At 46.2% G+C, this 17,210-nt stretch overlaps 2 protein-coding genes across 32 annotated transcripts in view; one reads left to right on the top strand and one right to left on the bottom strand.

Annotated features, from left to right (window-relative positions):
• NUMA1 (nuclear mitotic apparatus protein 1) overlaps positions 1–795 on the bottom strand; it is a 77,691-nt gene extending 76,896 nt beyond the window's left edge. For 11 of the 26 annotated variants that reach the window (XM_063672018.1, XM_063672012.1, XM_054440064.2 and 8 more), the window contains exon 1: positions 669–795. The gene's annotated coding sequence lies outside the window, so the exon portion shown is untranslated. Of the gene's footprint in view, positions 1–530 lie in introns of all 26 variants that reach the window. The other 15 variants (XM_054440060.2, XM_063672004.1, XM_054440048.2 and 12 more) reach the window with 7 other exon arrangements.
• Positions 310–17,157, top strand: LRRC51 (leucine rich repeat containing 51). 6 transcript variants are annotated; one of them, XM_063672024.1, is made up of 7 exons: positions 2,448–2,555; positions 2,942–4,035; positions 7,489–8,545; positions 9,193–9,330; positions 13,747–13,952; positions 15,208–15,356; positions 15,634–17,157. In XM_063672024.1, exons 4-7 carry the CDS (start codon positions 9,249–9,251, stop codon positions 15,773–15,775), a joined length of 579 nt encoding a protein of 192 aa, XP_063528094.1. In that variant the 5' UTR covers positions 2,448–2,555; positions 2,942–4,035; positions 7,489–8,545; positions 9,193–9,248; the 3' UTR covers positions 15,776–17,157. The 6 variants fall into 6 exon arrangements, with proteins under 6 accessions (XP_054296058.1, XP_054296054.1, XP_054296055.1 ...); XM_054440083.2 differs by lacking the exons at positions 2,448–2,555; positions 2,942–4,035 and adding an exon at positions 310–973 and having other exon boundaries at positions 8,505–8,545; XM_054440079.2 differs by lacking the exons at positions 2,448–2,555; positions 2,942–4,035 and adding an exon at positions 743–973 and having other exon boundaries at positions 8,462–8,545.
• The last annotated feature ends 53 nt before the right edge of the window (positions 17,158–17,210 follow it).

Genomic DNA, 17,210 nt, shown 5'->3' on the forward strand with positions numbered 1-17,210 from the left:
AGGACAACCACGCCAGGAAGTAGGTAAGGCAGGTAAGGTCATTGTTTACATATATGAAAAGTGAGGCTCAAAATACACTGACCAGTCCAAGACAACGCGCGCCCCCACACAGCACCTTCCCCGTCCCCATTTATGCCCAACCCATAAACCCCAAGTAGAGCCAACCTCGCACTGGCTACGTAACCCGGGCCAAGCTAAACATTATAAACCTCAGGCTCCCCATCTTTAAAGTATAACAGATGGTTAGAAGATTAAAAAGATAAACATTTGGCAGGTCATTGTGGACGGTGTAGCTCAGAAAATGCTGACTACTGCACTACCATAACTACTGCTATTGTTAACGATAAAAGGCAAAGATTTTCCAGGACCCGACCCCTCGCTTACAAGCCTTTCGGGAACTTGCCCTATACCCCCGAACCCCGTCACCTTCAGATTTAATTCCACAGACACGCCCCCAAACAGACCCTCCCCTTTAAGGCACCCCCCCCCCCGGCTCCTCCCCCTCAGGCACCTCTCCTCACAAACCTTACCCCCATAGATTCTGCCCTTTCGGACTCGGTTACGGAAGAGGCCTTCCGCTCGCACCGGCCTCTCCAGCACCCCTTTTAGGCCTGAGCACCCGCAGGGGTGCCCAGGCCGCACGCCAAACGCGGGCCCGCGCCGGTTACCTGGCTGCGCGCTCTCGCTCTGCCTCGCGATTCTCCCGAATCGTACGTCTTCGTGGGCTAGCGCCAGCGCTGTGAGCGCACAATTAGTTTAAACTATGGCCCCGCCCCCTCGCGCTGCCCTCTGATTGGCCTCTGTCGGCGGGGCCCGCTTAAGGACCCGGGAAAAGGAAGTTTGAGGGCCACTGGGAAAGAGAAGGGGTATCACCCCTTCCGGACCCCGGCCTGGACTTGAAGGGAAAGAGAACTACAAATCCCAGCGTCACCCGCGGCCTTGGAGCCCCGCCCCTGACAAACTGCAGATCCCGGTAAGCATTGCGTCAGTACTTACGGCGCCTGCCGGGTCGTGGTGACGAAAGCAGTTGCCATGGAGTTGCCCTGAGTAACCCTGAGGCAGTGGGACGCCAAGACTGGAGAGGAAGCGACTGCCGGTGAGTCGGGCGGGAAAACAGGAAACCCGTTCTAGGGGACAAGAGATCTATGGAGAAGGGAGGGGCACTCACAGAACGACTAAGAACCTGCCTGCTCGGGGATCTGAGATATCCCCCACCGACCCTCATCACCTTTCACAGCGAACAAGACACAACACTCACATGGAACAGACTGGGCGAGGGGGAGCAGAGGGAGGGATAGGCATTGAGATATATATCCATACAGATTTGGGGATGCTTAAGAACCACCCCCAGGGCCGGGAGCGGTGGCTCACGCCTGTAATCCCAACACTGGGAGACCAAGGCGGGCGGATCGCTTAAGGCCAGGAGTTCGAGACCAGCCTGAGAAACATGGCGAACCCTGTCTCTACCAAAAACACAAAAGAATTAGCCGGGCTTGGTGGCGCGCTCCAGTGGCCCCAGCTACTAGGGAGGCTGAGGTGGAAGGATCGCTTGAGCCCGGAGATTGAAGCTGCAGTGACCCGTGATCACGCAACTACACTCCAGCCTGGGCTACAGAGCGATACCCCCATCTCAAAACAAAACGAAACAAAACAAAAACAAAAACAAAACGAAACAACGAACCCCGCCCCCAACGTAAACATAAAGCTCCCAAAATCGGATGCTTCAAGTTCCAGGCATAACCTGGGAGATCAGAAACGCCCTCAGAAATGGGGTTGGTTTTCCTCTGAGGAACTGAGACCCTCTTCCAAGACATGCGGTTAGCATTAACTTGAGTAAAGCGCAGTCGCTACCCTAATTCTAGAGATGTAGGAAACTTCCTGGGGCGTGAAGTGCCTCTTTCCTTCCTCTTCCAAGGAGTAAAACCCCTTCTCAATCTGTCCCCAGATTCCCTTTTCTCCCCACACCTTCTCCATGGTCCTGTACTCAAAGCTCTACAGTTAAAGCTTCATTTTTTTTTAGTCCTCACGACAGATCTATTACATTTAGTAACCTACCCAGTGCTTTCACAGTCTCTCTTGATACTCTTAACAGCTCTGTGAGTCAAGGATATTTATCTTCATTTCACAGATCGGAAAACTGAAACCCAGAGAAAAGGGACTTGCCCAAGGCCACACACCAAATTAGTGACAGAGCTAGAACTAGACTCCAGTTCTTCGACTTCCAGCTAAGTCTCTTTAGCTTCAGCCTACTGCCTCTATAGCTGAAGGACTTGTTCCCAGGAACAAGTTAAACTGCCCCAGGGAAAAGGAACCTGTATGGCCTACTTTGTATTATTTACACTTCAGCTGGAATGAATTTCAGATCCTCCCCTGAAAGTTTTAATGGGGAAAAGGAACTAGAGAGACTAAGACAATGAGACTTGAACATTTTTAACTAAACAGGAAACAGAAGGGCTAACACAGCACCCATGTCTGAAGTGACCATGATTAGCTGGTTTCTAGCTGGTGACTAGCTGGCCCTGATTGGTCCACTTACTACCTTAAAGTTCTCCCAGGTTTGGTCCTACGCCCTCTTGCCACTGCACTCTATATTCTCTTCTTGGGTACCCCTCCACACCCACAACTTCATTTTCCACCTGTATGCAAATGTACACAAGTGTGTATCTCCAGCCCAGCCCTCATCTCTAAGCTCCAGATCTATATAGCCAATTGCCTCAACATCTCCTTAAGGATAACTCAAAGGCAACCCAGACTCTACATTTCTGAAATTGAAACCAATCTCTGTGTATCCCAACCCTTTCCTCCAAGCCTGGATCTCTTCCAGTGCTCCTACCTTTATCCACAATATACACAAGCCCAAAACCCAAGAGTTAATACCTCTTCCATTTCCCATCTATCATTAAGTCTTATCAGCTTTACTTCCTGAATATCTTTTATATAGGTCCTAGCTACCATCACATCCTTCCTGCCTTCCCTGCCAGCCATATTTGTGCACTGCAACCAGAGTAATCCTTCAAAATGCAAAGCTGATATTGTTCACTCTCCACCCCACCCCCAATTTTTTTTTTTTCTTTTGGAGATAGAGTTTCACTCTTGTTGCCCAGGCTGGAGTGCAATGGCGCAATCTCGGCTCACAGCAACCTCCACCTCCCGGTTTCAAGCAATTCTCCTGTCTCAGCCTCCCAGGTAGCTGGGATTACAGGCATGCACCACCACACCCGGCTAATTTTGTATTTTTAGTAGAGACGGGGTTTCTCCATGTTGGTCAGGCTGGTCTCGAACTCCCGACCTCAGGTGATCTGCCCGCCTTGGCCTCCCAAGGTGCTGAGATTACAGGCGTGAGCCGCCACGCCCAGCCAGCCCCCATTTAATATTAATTCTTTGTGGTTTTCTATTGCTCCCATCTCTCCAGCGTAACCATACATATTCATCCTTCTCTCCCCTTCAGTTATATAACCTTTAAGGTCTTCAAAATTTCCAAGTACCCTTCCACTATAGAACCTTTGCATACAGTAGTCACATCTGCCTGGAATGCTCATTCCACACCACCCCCTACCCCATAAGTTAATTTGTACTTATCCTTTAGATTTCTCTCAGTCACTTCTTCAGGAATGTCTTCCTGTAGACTGTTCAGACCAAGTCAGATCCCTCAATTACAGCAACCTCATGGCCCTCTCCTTTGTAGTGTTATTTAGTTGCAATTTTTAATGTGTTTGTTAAGCACCTACTACTTGCCAGCACTATGAGATACAACTGTAAGAAAAAATATAGTTTCTGCCCTGGTGGTGTTTATGGACATACAGATAGTAAGCAGATAATTATAGTGTTATGAGTGCTACCATGGCAATCATAGCACTACAATTACGGATTTGAGGATAAAGGTAGACTTCTCAGAAAAGTTGAAACCTGATCTGAGCCCTGAAATAAGAATTAGCAAAGCAAAAGGAGGAGAGAAAAACTATATTCCAAGCAGACAGAGCTGGAAGGAGACACTCTTCCACTTAGCGGCCCAGCGGCAGCTGCAGGGAACTTACGGTGAGTAGTTGCATTTGGCTAGACTGCAGAATTGGAGTTGAGGATGAGATGGTAGTAGAGGTGGGTGGACAGGAGCCAGGTTGAATCTTGGGCCTCCTTTTGGCACCTGGGAATATAACCTCCCAGAATATATTAGATTATGTGGCAGATTTTTCTTTTTTCTTTTGACAGGGTCTCGCTCTGTTGCCCAGACTGGAGTGCAGTGGCACAGTCATAGCTCACTGCAGCCTGGAACTCCTGGGCTTGAGCCATACTCCTACCTCAGCCTCCCAAGTAGCTGGGACTACAGGCGTGAGCTGCCATGCCTGGCTAAATATGTGGCAGATTTTTCATGGCAGTCTTTGATTTTTTTTCCACCATCAGTCCATCATCAGAAACTCTCGGGCCAGGCTGTTGAATCTCCTATCAGATTTATGTGATTATTCCGCAAAGCTTCCTGTGTTATCATGTCGCAACTTGCCTGAGAGAGGGCAGGAATAGGCTAGCAACAAATCAAATTCCAAATGTTAGTAATTTCCCAAAACTGAAAACAGTTTTCTGTCAATTTGGAATTGGTTAAATAAATTAAGTGAATAACAATAAAGTACGATACATAGTATAAAATACTTTGCAACTATTAAAAAGGGTAATAGTCTACAACAATTTGAAAATTAAAAAATAGGTTTACAAAGGAATATTGTTTATTTAAAAATATACATAATCTAGGCTGGGCACAGTGGCTCACGCCTGCAATCCCAGCACTTTGGGAGGCCAAAGTGAGTGAATAGCTTGAGCCCAGGAGTTTGAGACCAGCCTAAGCAACATGGCAAAACCGTGTCTCAAAAAAAATACAAAAATTAGCAGGGTGTGGTGACGTGTGCCTGTAGTCCCAGCTACTCGGGAGGCTAAGGTGGTGGGATTGCCTCAGCCCAGGAGGCAGAGGTTGCAGTGAGCTGAGGTAGCACCATTGCACTCCAGCCTGCACAACAGAGCGAGACCTTGTCTCAAAAAAAAAAGAAAACCATATGTGTGTGCGTGTGTGTGTGTGTGTGTGTGTGTGTGTGTAAAACCTTATTAGCTATACATTCTAGGAGGTTATATTCCCAAACTGTTAATGGAGATTCAAACTTTGAGTTTCTATTTGATGTACTTTTTCATGTCGTTTCACTTTATTCATCTATCATATTAGCTTTTACACTTAAAAAACAAAACAATTAAAGATACTGTCAATTTGGAAATGAGAAATTCCAGTTCCGAAACAAGGCAGGTATGCCCCTAACCCAGTCATTCATCAAGTCAGTCAGTCTGGATAGATGAAGGTGCTGGCATCTGATTATCTCCTGGTCATAAGCCAGAATAGCAGATGGGAAAGACTGACTCCAAAAACACAGCCACAGGAGTAAGCATGGCAGCATCAACACTTTGTCAGTTCTCTCCAGCAGTCAAGCTCTCTATGTGACACCTTGAAAACTCCATTAATTCCTTCATTTCTTCTTTCATTTTTCCATTGTCCATCCATTTTCATTTGTCCATCAAACCTTTAGTGAGGATTTTTTTTTTTGCCAGGCTCAATGCAGGGTAATGATGAGAAGGGAGAAAGAAGTCTGAGTCTTGTCCCTGTCCTCAAGCTTATAGGGAGTAAACAAAGTTGGTTATAATGAAATTAACAGAGAATACAACTGCTTCCATTTATTGAGCACCTGATGCCAGATGTACAATAGTTCTCAAGGTAGGGTTTGTCTCCAATTCACAGATGAGTAAACAGGCTGTAATAAAATTTTGTTCAAAGTACAGTGGGGGCATGCAGAAGTTAGCTATTGCTGTGTAATAAACCATCCCAAAACACAGTGGCTTAAGATAATAAACACTTATTATTGCTTCTAAGTCTTAGAGTCAGCTGGAGGGTTCTGCTTTGGCTGGGCTTACTCGTGTCGGCAGTCATCTGTGGGTTGGGTGACTCTCCTGATCTTGACTGGGGGTAGGCTGACTGTGGGCCAGTCTAGGATGGCTTCAGCTGGAATCTCTGGCTCTTTTGCATGCTCTCACCTACACATCTCATAACCCTCCAGCAGATCAGCCATGTTCTCATGGCACTGGCAAAGAGTGAGAGGGCAGGCCTCCTTTAAAGCTTCTGTTTGCTTCATGTTTATCGACATCTCATTGGCTAAAACAAGTCACATGTCTGGGCCCAGCATCAGAGTGAGATGGGACTATGATGTTATAGGCAAAAAGGGATTGATACAGAGGAGACCATGAATAGGGATCATCAAAACAATCAGCCTAACACAGGACACATTAACCAATTTTATCTGGAAAAGAAAGGCTTTATAGAAGAGGGTACACTAGAACTGAGTGTTGAAACATGAGAGAGTATTCACTAAGTGGGCAGCTGTTACTTGGAACTGGATGCAGGCTGGTTTGCCACAATCAATAGAAACTCAGCAGGTCTTTCTGTGCTAATGACAGGGTTCTATTATGTGTATTTTGGCTCCATTTCTTCTGGTCAGGCACAGAGCAGCAAGCACTCAACAAATGTTTGCTGAATTGAATTGAATATCTTACTGTGAACAAGGTGTGGACTGAAACAGCTGAACTTGGGAACCAATTGTTAGAAAGAACAGCTTAGCATCAACTCTTTTGAAACAGAAATCCTCAGAATTGGCAGTTTCTCATTCATTGATCCCACAAACATTTTGAGTGCCTGTTGTAAACCTGGTTCTATGTTGGATAATGAATAAGATGCGATACTAGCTCACAGCCTGGGCTACAGCTTAAATGCAGAAGGCTAAAAATTTAACCAGCTTCTTGGGGCTCCATTTTTAATACTAATTCATTCAGAAAATGCAACAGGAGCTGGTGCTACACAAAATCAGAAGTCTTTAGGAACTGCACTGGGGTTCTCTGATAGTCAAGAAAACTAACAGTAAAAATCTGCCCTTAAGTATTTTAAGTTAAAATCCATGTTCAGTGGTGCATAACTCTGGGGTACCAACCCAGTATTTACTTTGAGAAAAGTATCCAATCTTGCGCAAAGGTATCAAATCTGTTGCAGGTGCTGAAGTGGGATGAGCTTCTGTCTAAGCTAGGTTCCTCTAGTTCTGTAGTACACAGCCAGGTTCCTCTGTTTTTACAAAAGAATAATGTGTTCTTTGTTGTCTGCCTGTAGATTTAATATCTAAAAGATTCAAGTCTCCCTAATTGACAATCCATGCCCATGGGACCAGTTCATAACAGAATTAAGCTGTGAAGTGACTCAATCTGGCACCTCCCCAAAGCTCAGCTAGTACTGCTATTTTTTCAGAACAAGACATTCATTTTCCTCTAAATCTACTAAACTTGACCCATGTATATGTTAAATTGCCAAAAAAGGAATTTACCTGAACTGTATTAGGCTTAAACTGAATTATAAGATATCAGGTCCCTGGTTTTTAACAGAAATTCTTTTTTTTTTTTTTTTTTTTTTTTCTGAGACAGGGTCTACAGGGTCTTGCTCTGTCGCCCAGGCTGGAGTGCAGCGGCACAATTATAGCTCACTGCAACCTCCAACTCCTAGGCTCAAGCAATCCAACTGCCTCAGCCTGCCGAGTAATAAATTCCATTTTAAGGTTGTTTGCCAATTTCATTGTCTCTGCAAACTAATTTATCCTTTGAATCCAATGATGAGAACTGCAATCCCAAGGTTTCTCTTTTTGCTTTGGCTGCCAGGAATTTCAGAGCTAAATGTAGGCTTAGATTCTTAAAGTGCCTGGCACATCTCTCTCTTCCTGTAATCTAGTTTCTGATCTTTCTCTTCCATTTTTAACTTTCCAATCTGCACTGTCCAGTATGGTAGCCACTAGTCACGTACATTTGACAGGTAGGCTAGTCCAAATTGGGATGTGCTGTAAGTGTAAAATAGCTCAGTAAGTTTTAATATTTATTACATATTGAATGATTTTTTTGATATATTGGGTAAAATAAAGTTATTAAAATTAATTTCACCACTTCATTTTACTTATTTTGGCTACTAGAAAATTTTAAATTATATATATGGCTTGCATTTGTGACATTATATTTCTAGTGGACAGCACTATTCTGCAAATCATCTGTTTTATGACTGTGTTATTATTGTAAACCTGAAATCCTTTTGGAAAGCAGGCGAAGTAATACAAATAATAATACAAAGTTGGCAGCAGTGGATGGAATGAGAAAGGGGAGGTCGACTGGGACAAGTTCTTGTCCTTATCCTTGTCAATTTTGTCTTTTGCTTGTGTGATTCACATACAAACCCCTTGGTAAAGTGTGTTGTCAGCTCTCTTTATCCCAGGTGAGTAGTATTCTCATGGCTCTCCCTTGTCTCCAGAAAAACCTCAGCTTTACTTTAGCTAACAAATTGGAAACGATCTGATAAGACAATTCACACCACATTGCAAGTGACTGATAACAACATTGTGTTCATCCCTGTCAGGGAGTATTTCCATTTTAACCGGAAACAATCCCTGAACCCACAGGAATGAATCCCTAATGGTGGAGTTTCAGCCATCAGTGACAGGTGAGTGAGAGGTAGACTCTGGTTTTGTGTGTGTATATGTTTATACGTGTATGGCTACATTCAGGATAGGGCTGAAAGTAGGGTCTTTGGATGGAAACGTAATGGGGCTGGTAGAGAAGCCAAGCGGAGAAGGTGGCAAATCCCCAGCTGGGCCAGACTGAGAGGGGTGGTCAGACACCAACCAGATGCGGTACAGGCCCTCAAGGATTTGTTAAGCAATAGAATAGCCCAGTTGATGTCACCAGAGGGTGGGTATCAAGACAGTCTCCACAGTAACTACTGCAGAGTAACAGAAAAGGTCTCAGAGTAGGATTCAGGAGATTATGACTGCAGTCTACAACTGACTCATTGGCTTAACTCTGGGCAAGTCCTTTTACCCCTTGGGTTTCAGTTTCTTCATTTGGCATTTTCCAGACAAAGAAATGGGTGTTCAACTCTCAAATGAGTACTAAGAGATGTGAAGGTGCTCTGAGAAGTAGAAAGTGCTCTATACATGCATGGATGCAAGGAAGAGTGATTCATATCTTAAAATGGAAATATAGCCAGGCAGGCCTAGAGTAGTAGAGGATAGAAAGCAAGGATGGAGGACTATGGGGAAACCTGAAGGCCGGTGTACTTGAAACACCAGTCTTTCTCTGTCCTCCCAGGCTGAACCCGGACTCCCAGGGCACCTGCTTGCACCTGATGAATGATGGCCTGAACTATGAACAAACGGGACTATATGAACACTTCGGTACAGGAGCCCCCTCTTGACTACTCCTTCAGAAGCATCCACGTCATTCAAGGTCAGCCCCCAGAGCACAGTACTGCACTCACTAAGGCAGCAGGCCCAGTGTGGTCCCTAGGGAGAAACCATAATCTTCTACTTAAAAGCCTAAAGAGATTCTTCCCATATGCTTGCAGATATGTTGTTACTGTCTTTTGGAGGGTAGGGGAGAGTGAGAGGTTTTTTTCTGTCTTTTTGTTTGTTTTGTTTTTGCCCCGACACAGCCCCAGGAGATCCTAAGAACATGTGCCCCTGTTTGTTTGTTTTTTAAGCAGCAAATCTGAAAGGAAACGGGGCTATCACAGTAGCTGATCATCTTTAAAAGAAGCCAGGCTACAGCAGGAAAGTCAAGTGGAAGAAAACTAGGAAGCCAGTCTATCAGCCAATAGTTTTATTCTCCTGTTTTTACCGAAGAGAGGAGGAAAGCACAGGCTCCTGTGGAGTCCCAGCAAGTAGGCAAAACCTTTCTCCTCTGTCTGCAGACACAAGCCTATCCTGACTGGCCAAACATGAGGGGTCTTATCAACAAACTGGCATATTTCCAGTTTAAATATTTACTGACAAATTTCTCACACTCATTCCAGCCAAATCCAAGTTTATTCCATCATCACCTACACTTACTGCAGATTCCAACACTGTCCACACTCGCTCCCATTTTGCCATTCAATGTCTTTGTAAATGGGTAGCTAGTCCCTTCAGGAGGGAACATAGGGAGGCTGTCAGCCATGTCATATTCCCAATGAGTCATCCATTCTTCCTAGGGAAGTTGTGCCATCCCTGGCTTTTGTTATCTGGTCTTTCATTAAAGCATCAGTCCATCTGTCCTCACAGAATACACGTTAACATCCACTATCTCAGAACTGTTATTTGGCTTTAGTCTTCTCTCAGGCAATTGGTAGCCACCGCCTTTAAGCTCGGGAAGCTGACAAATAGCACCAGTCTTAGATTGGGTTTAGGGTCTACTTGGGTTATCATCAGCCACAGTGGTAACTCACGTTTGTTCTCTCATGAGCACACAGCCACCTACTGTGATCTTTATTGTACACTGCATCACTTCTGATGTAGTCCATGTTTCACAAGAGGTTTTAGCTGCAACAGTAACTATCTCTAAGATGGGTGCAATGACAGAGGTGGGAGGGAAGTATACCTCCTACCTATCATGGGAATTTCTAACTCTGATGGAGGAGGTGTAGCTCTGCCCTCTATGGAGTCCTCAGAATTGGGAGAGAGACAAGCAGTACCAAGGGTAACTCTACATCATAAAACGTAATTGGTACAGATGGCCCATCCTTCATTCAACCGTTCAATATTTACTGAGCACTTACTATTAAGCATTTATATATGTGTGTGTGTGTCATATGTATATGCCAGGTATTGTGCTCCTTGCTAGGTATGTGAGGCACATCAAAGGCCCAAAAAGGTCAGAGTCCCTTCAGATTCCCCCGAGCTTCTGAAACACTTATTTATAGCTGGGGTTAAGGGATACAATAGAGTTTGGGGATACAATAGAGTTTGGGGATACTTGGCACACTATTTGCTGAATGAATAAATATTACAGAATCTGAAACGGCAGTGCCTTTGGAAGGAATCTAATCTGTGCTACCACCAACCCAGTTCCTCTAACTTTTCACAAACCTAGAGTGTTAAGGAAGTCCCCCACCATATACACCTACCAACCCCTTCCAGTTTGTGGTTGAGGGATGACACAGGGAAGTTCAATCAAACTAACTTGTATTCTGACACATGACAACAGCTACATGGCAGCCTTTCAGAGAAAGGAAAACAGGAACATAGTTTCCCAGATCTTCCTGGAGCTAAATGCTCCCCAGTTCTCAAAGCATTGATATTTGTGGTCCAGCTTCCAGACCTGCTTTGGCCTACTCTGAACAAGGAACTTTACAGATTCTCAGGCAGTGTAGTACGTTGGTGGAATCTGAGAGGAGCAGCAACCTGTGGCAGCCTGGATATACCACTCCATCCTTAATAAGAGCAGCTCCAGCCAGCATCAAGTTTTAGGCAACTCCGTCTCACCAGTGATTCCCTCTGAGCTTGGCCTCCAGCCCATGCTTGGTGGCATTCCCCAAGCTGCTTGCTACCTTATCACATGGGGCACTAGTTCATGTGGGGTTATTTTGACCTTAATTTTGATTCATCTGTGTCAGTCTGTTCCAGGGTTCTCAGGAGGTGTGGGGAGGGACGCAGGATTAGGAATTCATGAGCTGGGGTACGCCGTTCCAGTACCCTCCTGTGACCCCAGGCCCCAACTGTGGGTCCTGCTCACTCTAGGACTAAGGCAGAGCCATCTGGTGGATGTTGCCTGACCTGCATCTGAGGAGGAGGAGAGGTGGGGGTGGAAGGGCAAAGGGTGTCTCTCCTTCCAGTAGAGAGCAGAACAGAGTGAAGAAAGCTGGCTAGCTTCAGCAAATACTAAATACTCCCTTCCCCAGGGGTGAACTAGGGAACCAAAGGTTTAGCAGCAATGGGAAAAATACAGTCACCTCAGCCAGACCTGGCATCTGGTTCTGACTCTACGACTTCGAACTTGGGCAAGGCCCATCTTCTTTCTGGACCTCATTTTGAAAAAGTGGAAGTGAGGGTTTGGGGTGTTCCATACGCCTGGGTTCTAACATAATCCTATTCCCTATTCTCTCTCCTCCTCAGCCAAACTTTCTGAGGATGTTGTTTATGCTAACTGCTTATACCATTCACTCTTTTTTTGGTAGAGATGGGGTTTCATGATGTTGCCCAGGCTGGTCTCAAATGCCTAGGCTCAAGCAATCCTCCTGTCTTGGCCTCCCAAAGTGCTGGGATTACAGGCATGAAACCAGCCTCCATTCACTCTTGAACTCACTCACTTCAATCTGGCTTCTGCCCCCAGGCCCTTGCCATTCCACTGAAGCAGCCCTTACCAAGGTTACCAGGGACTTCTAAGTTGCCAAAATTACTTTTCAGTCCTTACCTCCCTGGAACTTACTACTATAAACTATTTACTCCCTGAACATCTTTAAACTGTCCTCTCCTGATTTTTCCGCATCATTTAACTTCTCTAATGGATTCTTCTTCCTCCCTGACCTTCCTCCCTACCCTCACTCTCCCTGAGGAATCTCATCTCTTTCCCTAACTTGTATGCCTTCCATGCTAACGATTCTCAAGTCTGTGTCTCCTGAGCTTCCGACCTTCATCTCCAACTGCCTATTTGGCTTCTCCACCTTTTTGTACAGGAACCTCAAATACACCAAAGCTAAGCCTGAACTCATCACTTTCCCAATGCTGTTTCTTCTTCTGTAATTCCTTACCAGTTAATACAACTGGCAACCACCCTTTAATATTCTTCTACCTTTACATCCAGTCAACCAAATTATGTTGATTGTAGGGCCCTCTCATGTCTTGCTTGGATGACTCAAACAGCCAAATTGGTCATTCAGTCCAACTCACTCCCTAAAATCCATATTCCACACTGACACTTCAGAGTGATCTTTCTGAAATAAAAGATTTGAATCATTTGCTTTAAACACTCCGGTGCCTTCCCATTACCTACAGGGTGAAGCCCAAGATCCTTAGCCTGACATTCGAGACTTTTGACTGGATTTCTGCCTCCTTTTCCTCTGTCCCCCTTGTGCAGTGCTTGCGAGCACTTGTGCAGGCACACAAACCCGCCCCAGACTCCCTGGCTGTTCTGTACCTCTATACCTTTCTTCATGCTGTTCCCCGCCTTTTTACCCCTTTGCCTGATAAACATCTCCTAATCCACGGAGATTCAGCTCAGGCTTCACCTTCCCTGGGAAACTTCCCTGAGCTCCCATACTGGGTCAATAGCCTCTCTTCTGTGCTGCTACAACTATTATATAGCACTTATCACACCATATTGCCAGCTTGCTCCCATCTTGCCCATATAAGCTCCGCCAAGGCACAAATGTCTGCTCTCTGCCCTATTATTCATACAAAGTCTGGAACAGACTGTCTCTCATTTTGTTTATCACTGTATATCCAGTACCTGGCATACTGTAGGTACTCAACATTAATGGAAAGAGAGGGAGGATATCAGAGTGTATTCCACTGAAGTGAATTCTATAGGCTTTACCAGTAGTTAATTCAGGATTTTGTGCTATCATCTACTCAGCTCAAGCCCAACAATTCTGGTTCTTAAGTTTTTCTCAACCCCACACTAGTTTGGTATACAAAAGACCCAGTGGTACAGAAGTCCATGTGACCTGGAAAGCCAAGAGCTTGAGATAGAAGTCACTAGCCCTTAGTCTAAACTTACTGATTGCTGGAAGCTGTGGGACAGGGTTGCACTAGACTCAGGCACAGGGCTGTGGCCCTTCCAGACCCTCCAGCTACAGCCTGGATGGCTAATCTTTCCAGCTCTGTTCCTTCCCACCCCCTAAAGCCAAAAAAGCAAAGATGATACCCAAGTCTCACTTTGTCCCCACAGATCTGGTAAATGAGGAGCCAAGGACAGGACTACGATCACTGAAGCGTTCAAAGTCGGGGAAATCACTGACCCAGTCCCTGTGGCTGAATAACAATGTTCTCAATGATCTGAGAGACTTCAACCAGGTGGCTTCACAGCTGTTGGAGCACCCAGAGAACTTGGCCTGGATTGACCTGTCCTTTAATGACCTGACTTCCATTGACCCTGTGAGTTCCTAACAGTAGGAATCCAGTCAGGGGAGCCTGAAGCCACTTTGTTCAGCCCCCAACCTCTCCACTCCTACATGTTATCAAGGAAGTAGTGAGGCAGCATGGTGCAGTCCAAAGCACAAGACTGGGGGGCCAGACAGATGTAGGTTCAAATCCTGGGTTTGCCTCTTACTGACTGTGACTTTGAGCAAGCTACCTAACCTCTCAAAACTGCAGCCTCCCTGTCGGAAAAATGGGGATAATATGCCAGTACCATAAAGGTTTTGTGAGGATTGAATGAAAATACATGAAAACCACCGGGCACAACGGCTCACGCCTGTAATCCCAGCACTTTGGGAGGCCGAGGTGGGTGGATCACAAGGTCAAGAGATCGAGACCATCCTGGCCAACATGGTGAAACCCCGTCTCTACTAAAAATACAAAAAATTAGCTGGGTGTGGTGGCGGGCGCCTGTAGTCCCCAGCTACTCGGGAGGCTGAGGCAGGAGAATCACTTGAACCCAGGAGGCAGAGGTTGCAGTGAGCCGAGATTGCGCCACTGTACTCCAGCCTGGCAACAGAGTGAGACTCCGTCTCAAAAAAAAAAGGAAAATACATGAAAACCAACAAACAACTGGCACATCAGAGGCTGAAGTAAAATTGTAACTGTCACTGTGCACCCACTGTGTCCTGTGCTGGGTTCTCCTGTGGAAGAGGTAGTCAATAAAAGTATAGCACTTACTTTCTGGGAACTCAGATTCAAGTTTTAAGAAATAAACAAAGTTTGGCCTTTTCTAGTCCAAGATCCCTAAGAGGGGAAAGGAGCTGGAGCATGACTTGGAAACTATTCCCCTGGTGTGGTGATCTTAATTTAACCAGTATTTTAAAAGCTTCTTATGTGCCTAGCATGGTGCTCTGTCTTCCTGTTGCTTGCTGTGATAGAATCGTAGATGACCAAAGCTGGAAAGGTCTTCAGTGAAGGGGCAACTAAGGCTGAGAGAGAGGCAGGAGAGGCAAGTCAGTGGCAGTGCTGGTACCCAGTACCCAGGCCCATACTCCTGACCCTCAGATCACAGCTCCTTTTCAGTGTGATGCCCTGTATGTCTTAAAAGGTAAATAAAAGTAGGTTAGAGTCATACAGTATGGCTGTGGAGGGTTGGAGTGGAGGGCAGGTTGTTCCCCACATTCTTCCTTCTCTGCCCACGAGTCAGCCCTGAGCAGAGATTCAGGGTCCTGTCCTGTCTAGCCTGGCTTTTGGTTTCCCTCCCCAACAGGTCCTAACAACTTTCTTCAACCTGAGTGTCCTCTATCTTCACGGCAACAGCATCCAGCACCTGGGGGAGGTGAATAAGCTGGCTGTCCTTCCTCGGCTCCGGAGCCTGACACTCCATGGGAACCCCATAGAGGAAGAGAAAGGGTATAGGTAAGTGCCCTGCCGCTGGAGGTAGGGCCTAGCTCCCCTAAGGGAAAGGAGGAGGAGAAACAAGAAATCTACGACCATTCTTCTGCCATGCTTGGACCTGGGAAGGGAGTAACAGACCTCTAAGCATTCCTTGCTCTCAGTCAGGATAAACCTAATCTTTCCCAAACTACGCTCAAGTCCCTCCATTCCTTGCAGTCAGGGAAGACAACAGCAACTAGTGGAGGGGGAAGGGGATTCTGGTGGGGGTGCTGGCCCCCAGCCTGAGTCTTCCCCACAGGCAATATGTGCTGTGCACCCTGTCCCGTATCACCACGTTCGACTTCAGCGGGGTCACCAAAGCAGACCGCACCACAGCTGAAGTCTGGAAACGCATGAACATCAAGCCCAAGAAGGCCCGGATCAAGCAGAATACACTTTGAGGCTCCCACGACCCTAGTAGTCCTAAAGGCCTAAGCATAGACAGCATGGTTTGACAATAAATGATTTGAGCTGTTGAGCAGATGACAAGTCACTTACACCTTGTAGAGATGTTCTCTAACTCAGGCAACTGCAAGTAGCTCTAGCCTTTTTTTTCTTTTCTTTTTTTTTTTGAGACGGAGTCTCACTCTGTCGCACAGGCTGGAGTGCAGTGGCACGATCTTGGCTCACTGCAACCTCTGCCTCCCAGGTTCAAGAGATTCTCCTGCCTCAGCCTCCCCAGTAGCTGTGATTAAAGGCACCTGCCACCATGACTGGCTAATTTTGTTGTTGTTGTTTTGAGACAGTTTCACTCTTGTCAACCAAGCTGGAGTGCAGTGGTGCGATCTCAGCTCACTGCAACCTCCGCCTGCCGGGTTCAAGCGATTCTCCTGCCTCAGCCTCCTAAGTAGCTGGGATTACAGGCGCCTGCTACCACATCCAGCTAATTTTTTTTTTTTTTTTTTTTTTGAGACGGAGTCTCGCTCTGTCACCCAGGCTGGAGTGCAGTGGCGCGATCTCGGCTCACTGCAAACTCCGCCTCCCAGGTTCACGCCACTCTCCTGCCTCAGCCTCCCGAGTAGCTGGGACTATAGGCGCCCACCACCACGCCAGGCTAATTTTTTGTATTTTTAGTAGAGACGGGGTTTCACCGTGTTAGCCAGGATGGTCTCCATCTCCTGACCTTGTGATCCGCCCACCTCGGCCTCCTCCAGCTAATTTTTTATATTTTAGTAGAGACAAGGTTTCGCCATGTTGGCCAGGCTGGTCTCGAACTCCTGACCTCAGGTGATCCATCCGCTTTGGCCTCCCAAAGTGCTGGGATTACAAGCGTGAGCCACCACGCCCAGCCTTTTTTTGTATTTTTAGTAGAGATGGGGTTTCGCCATGTTGGCCAGGCCGGTCTCAAACTCCTGACCTCAGGTGATCTGCCCACCTCAGCCTCCCAAAGTGCTAGGATTACAGGCATAAGCCACTGCACCTGGCCAGCTCTAGTCTTATTTTGCTGAAAAAGGGAGGCAATTGAGGGAAAGGCCTGCTGGCCTGGGACACTGGAGACGTGGGTTTACCACACAGCCTTGGGAAATTTATCTAACTCTCTGGGCCCCTTTGTACTTTTCAGCTTAGAGATTTGGGAGTTAAAGTAGATCAGTAATTTCCAAACTCCACAGAGTACCAGGGTCTGTAGAGATGCCTCACAGGCCTCCATGACAGGCCAAGAAGATGGCCTATGATCTCTGAAACCAGCCCCCACTTCAATCAGATCAAAGTAATTCCATTCTGTTTTATATGCTGGGATTCTGCTTAAGATTTCATTTGATAAAAAGAATCTTCTGCTTAAAAACATTTGCTTGCTGACTCCATATTAGGTATTCCCAGAAGAGCCTGGTCTGCTTT

This window comes from Pongo pygmaeus, chromosome 9 (assembly GCF_028885625.2).
Source record: "Pongo pygmaeus isolate AG05252 chromosome 9, NHGRI_mPonPyg2-v2.0_pri, whole genome shotgun sequence".
NCBI classification, from domain to species: Eukaryota; Metazoa; Chordata; class Mammalia; order Primates; family Hominidae; genus Pongo; species Pongo pygmaeus.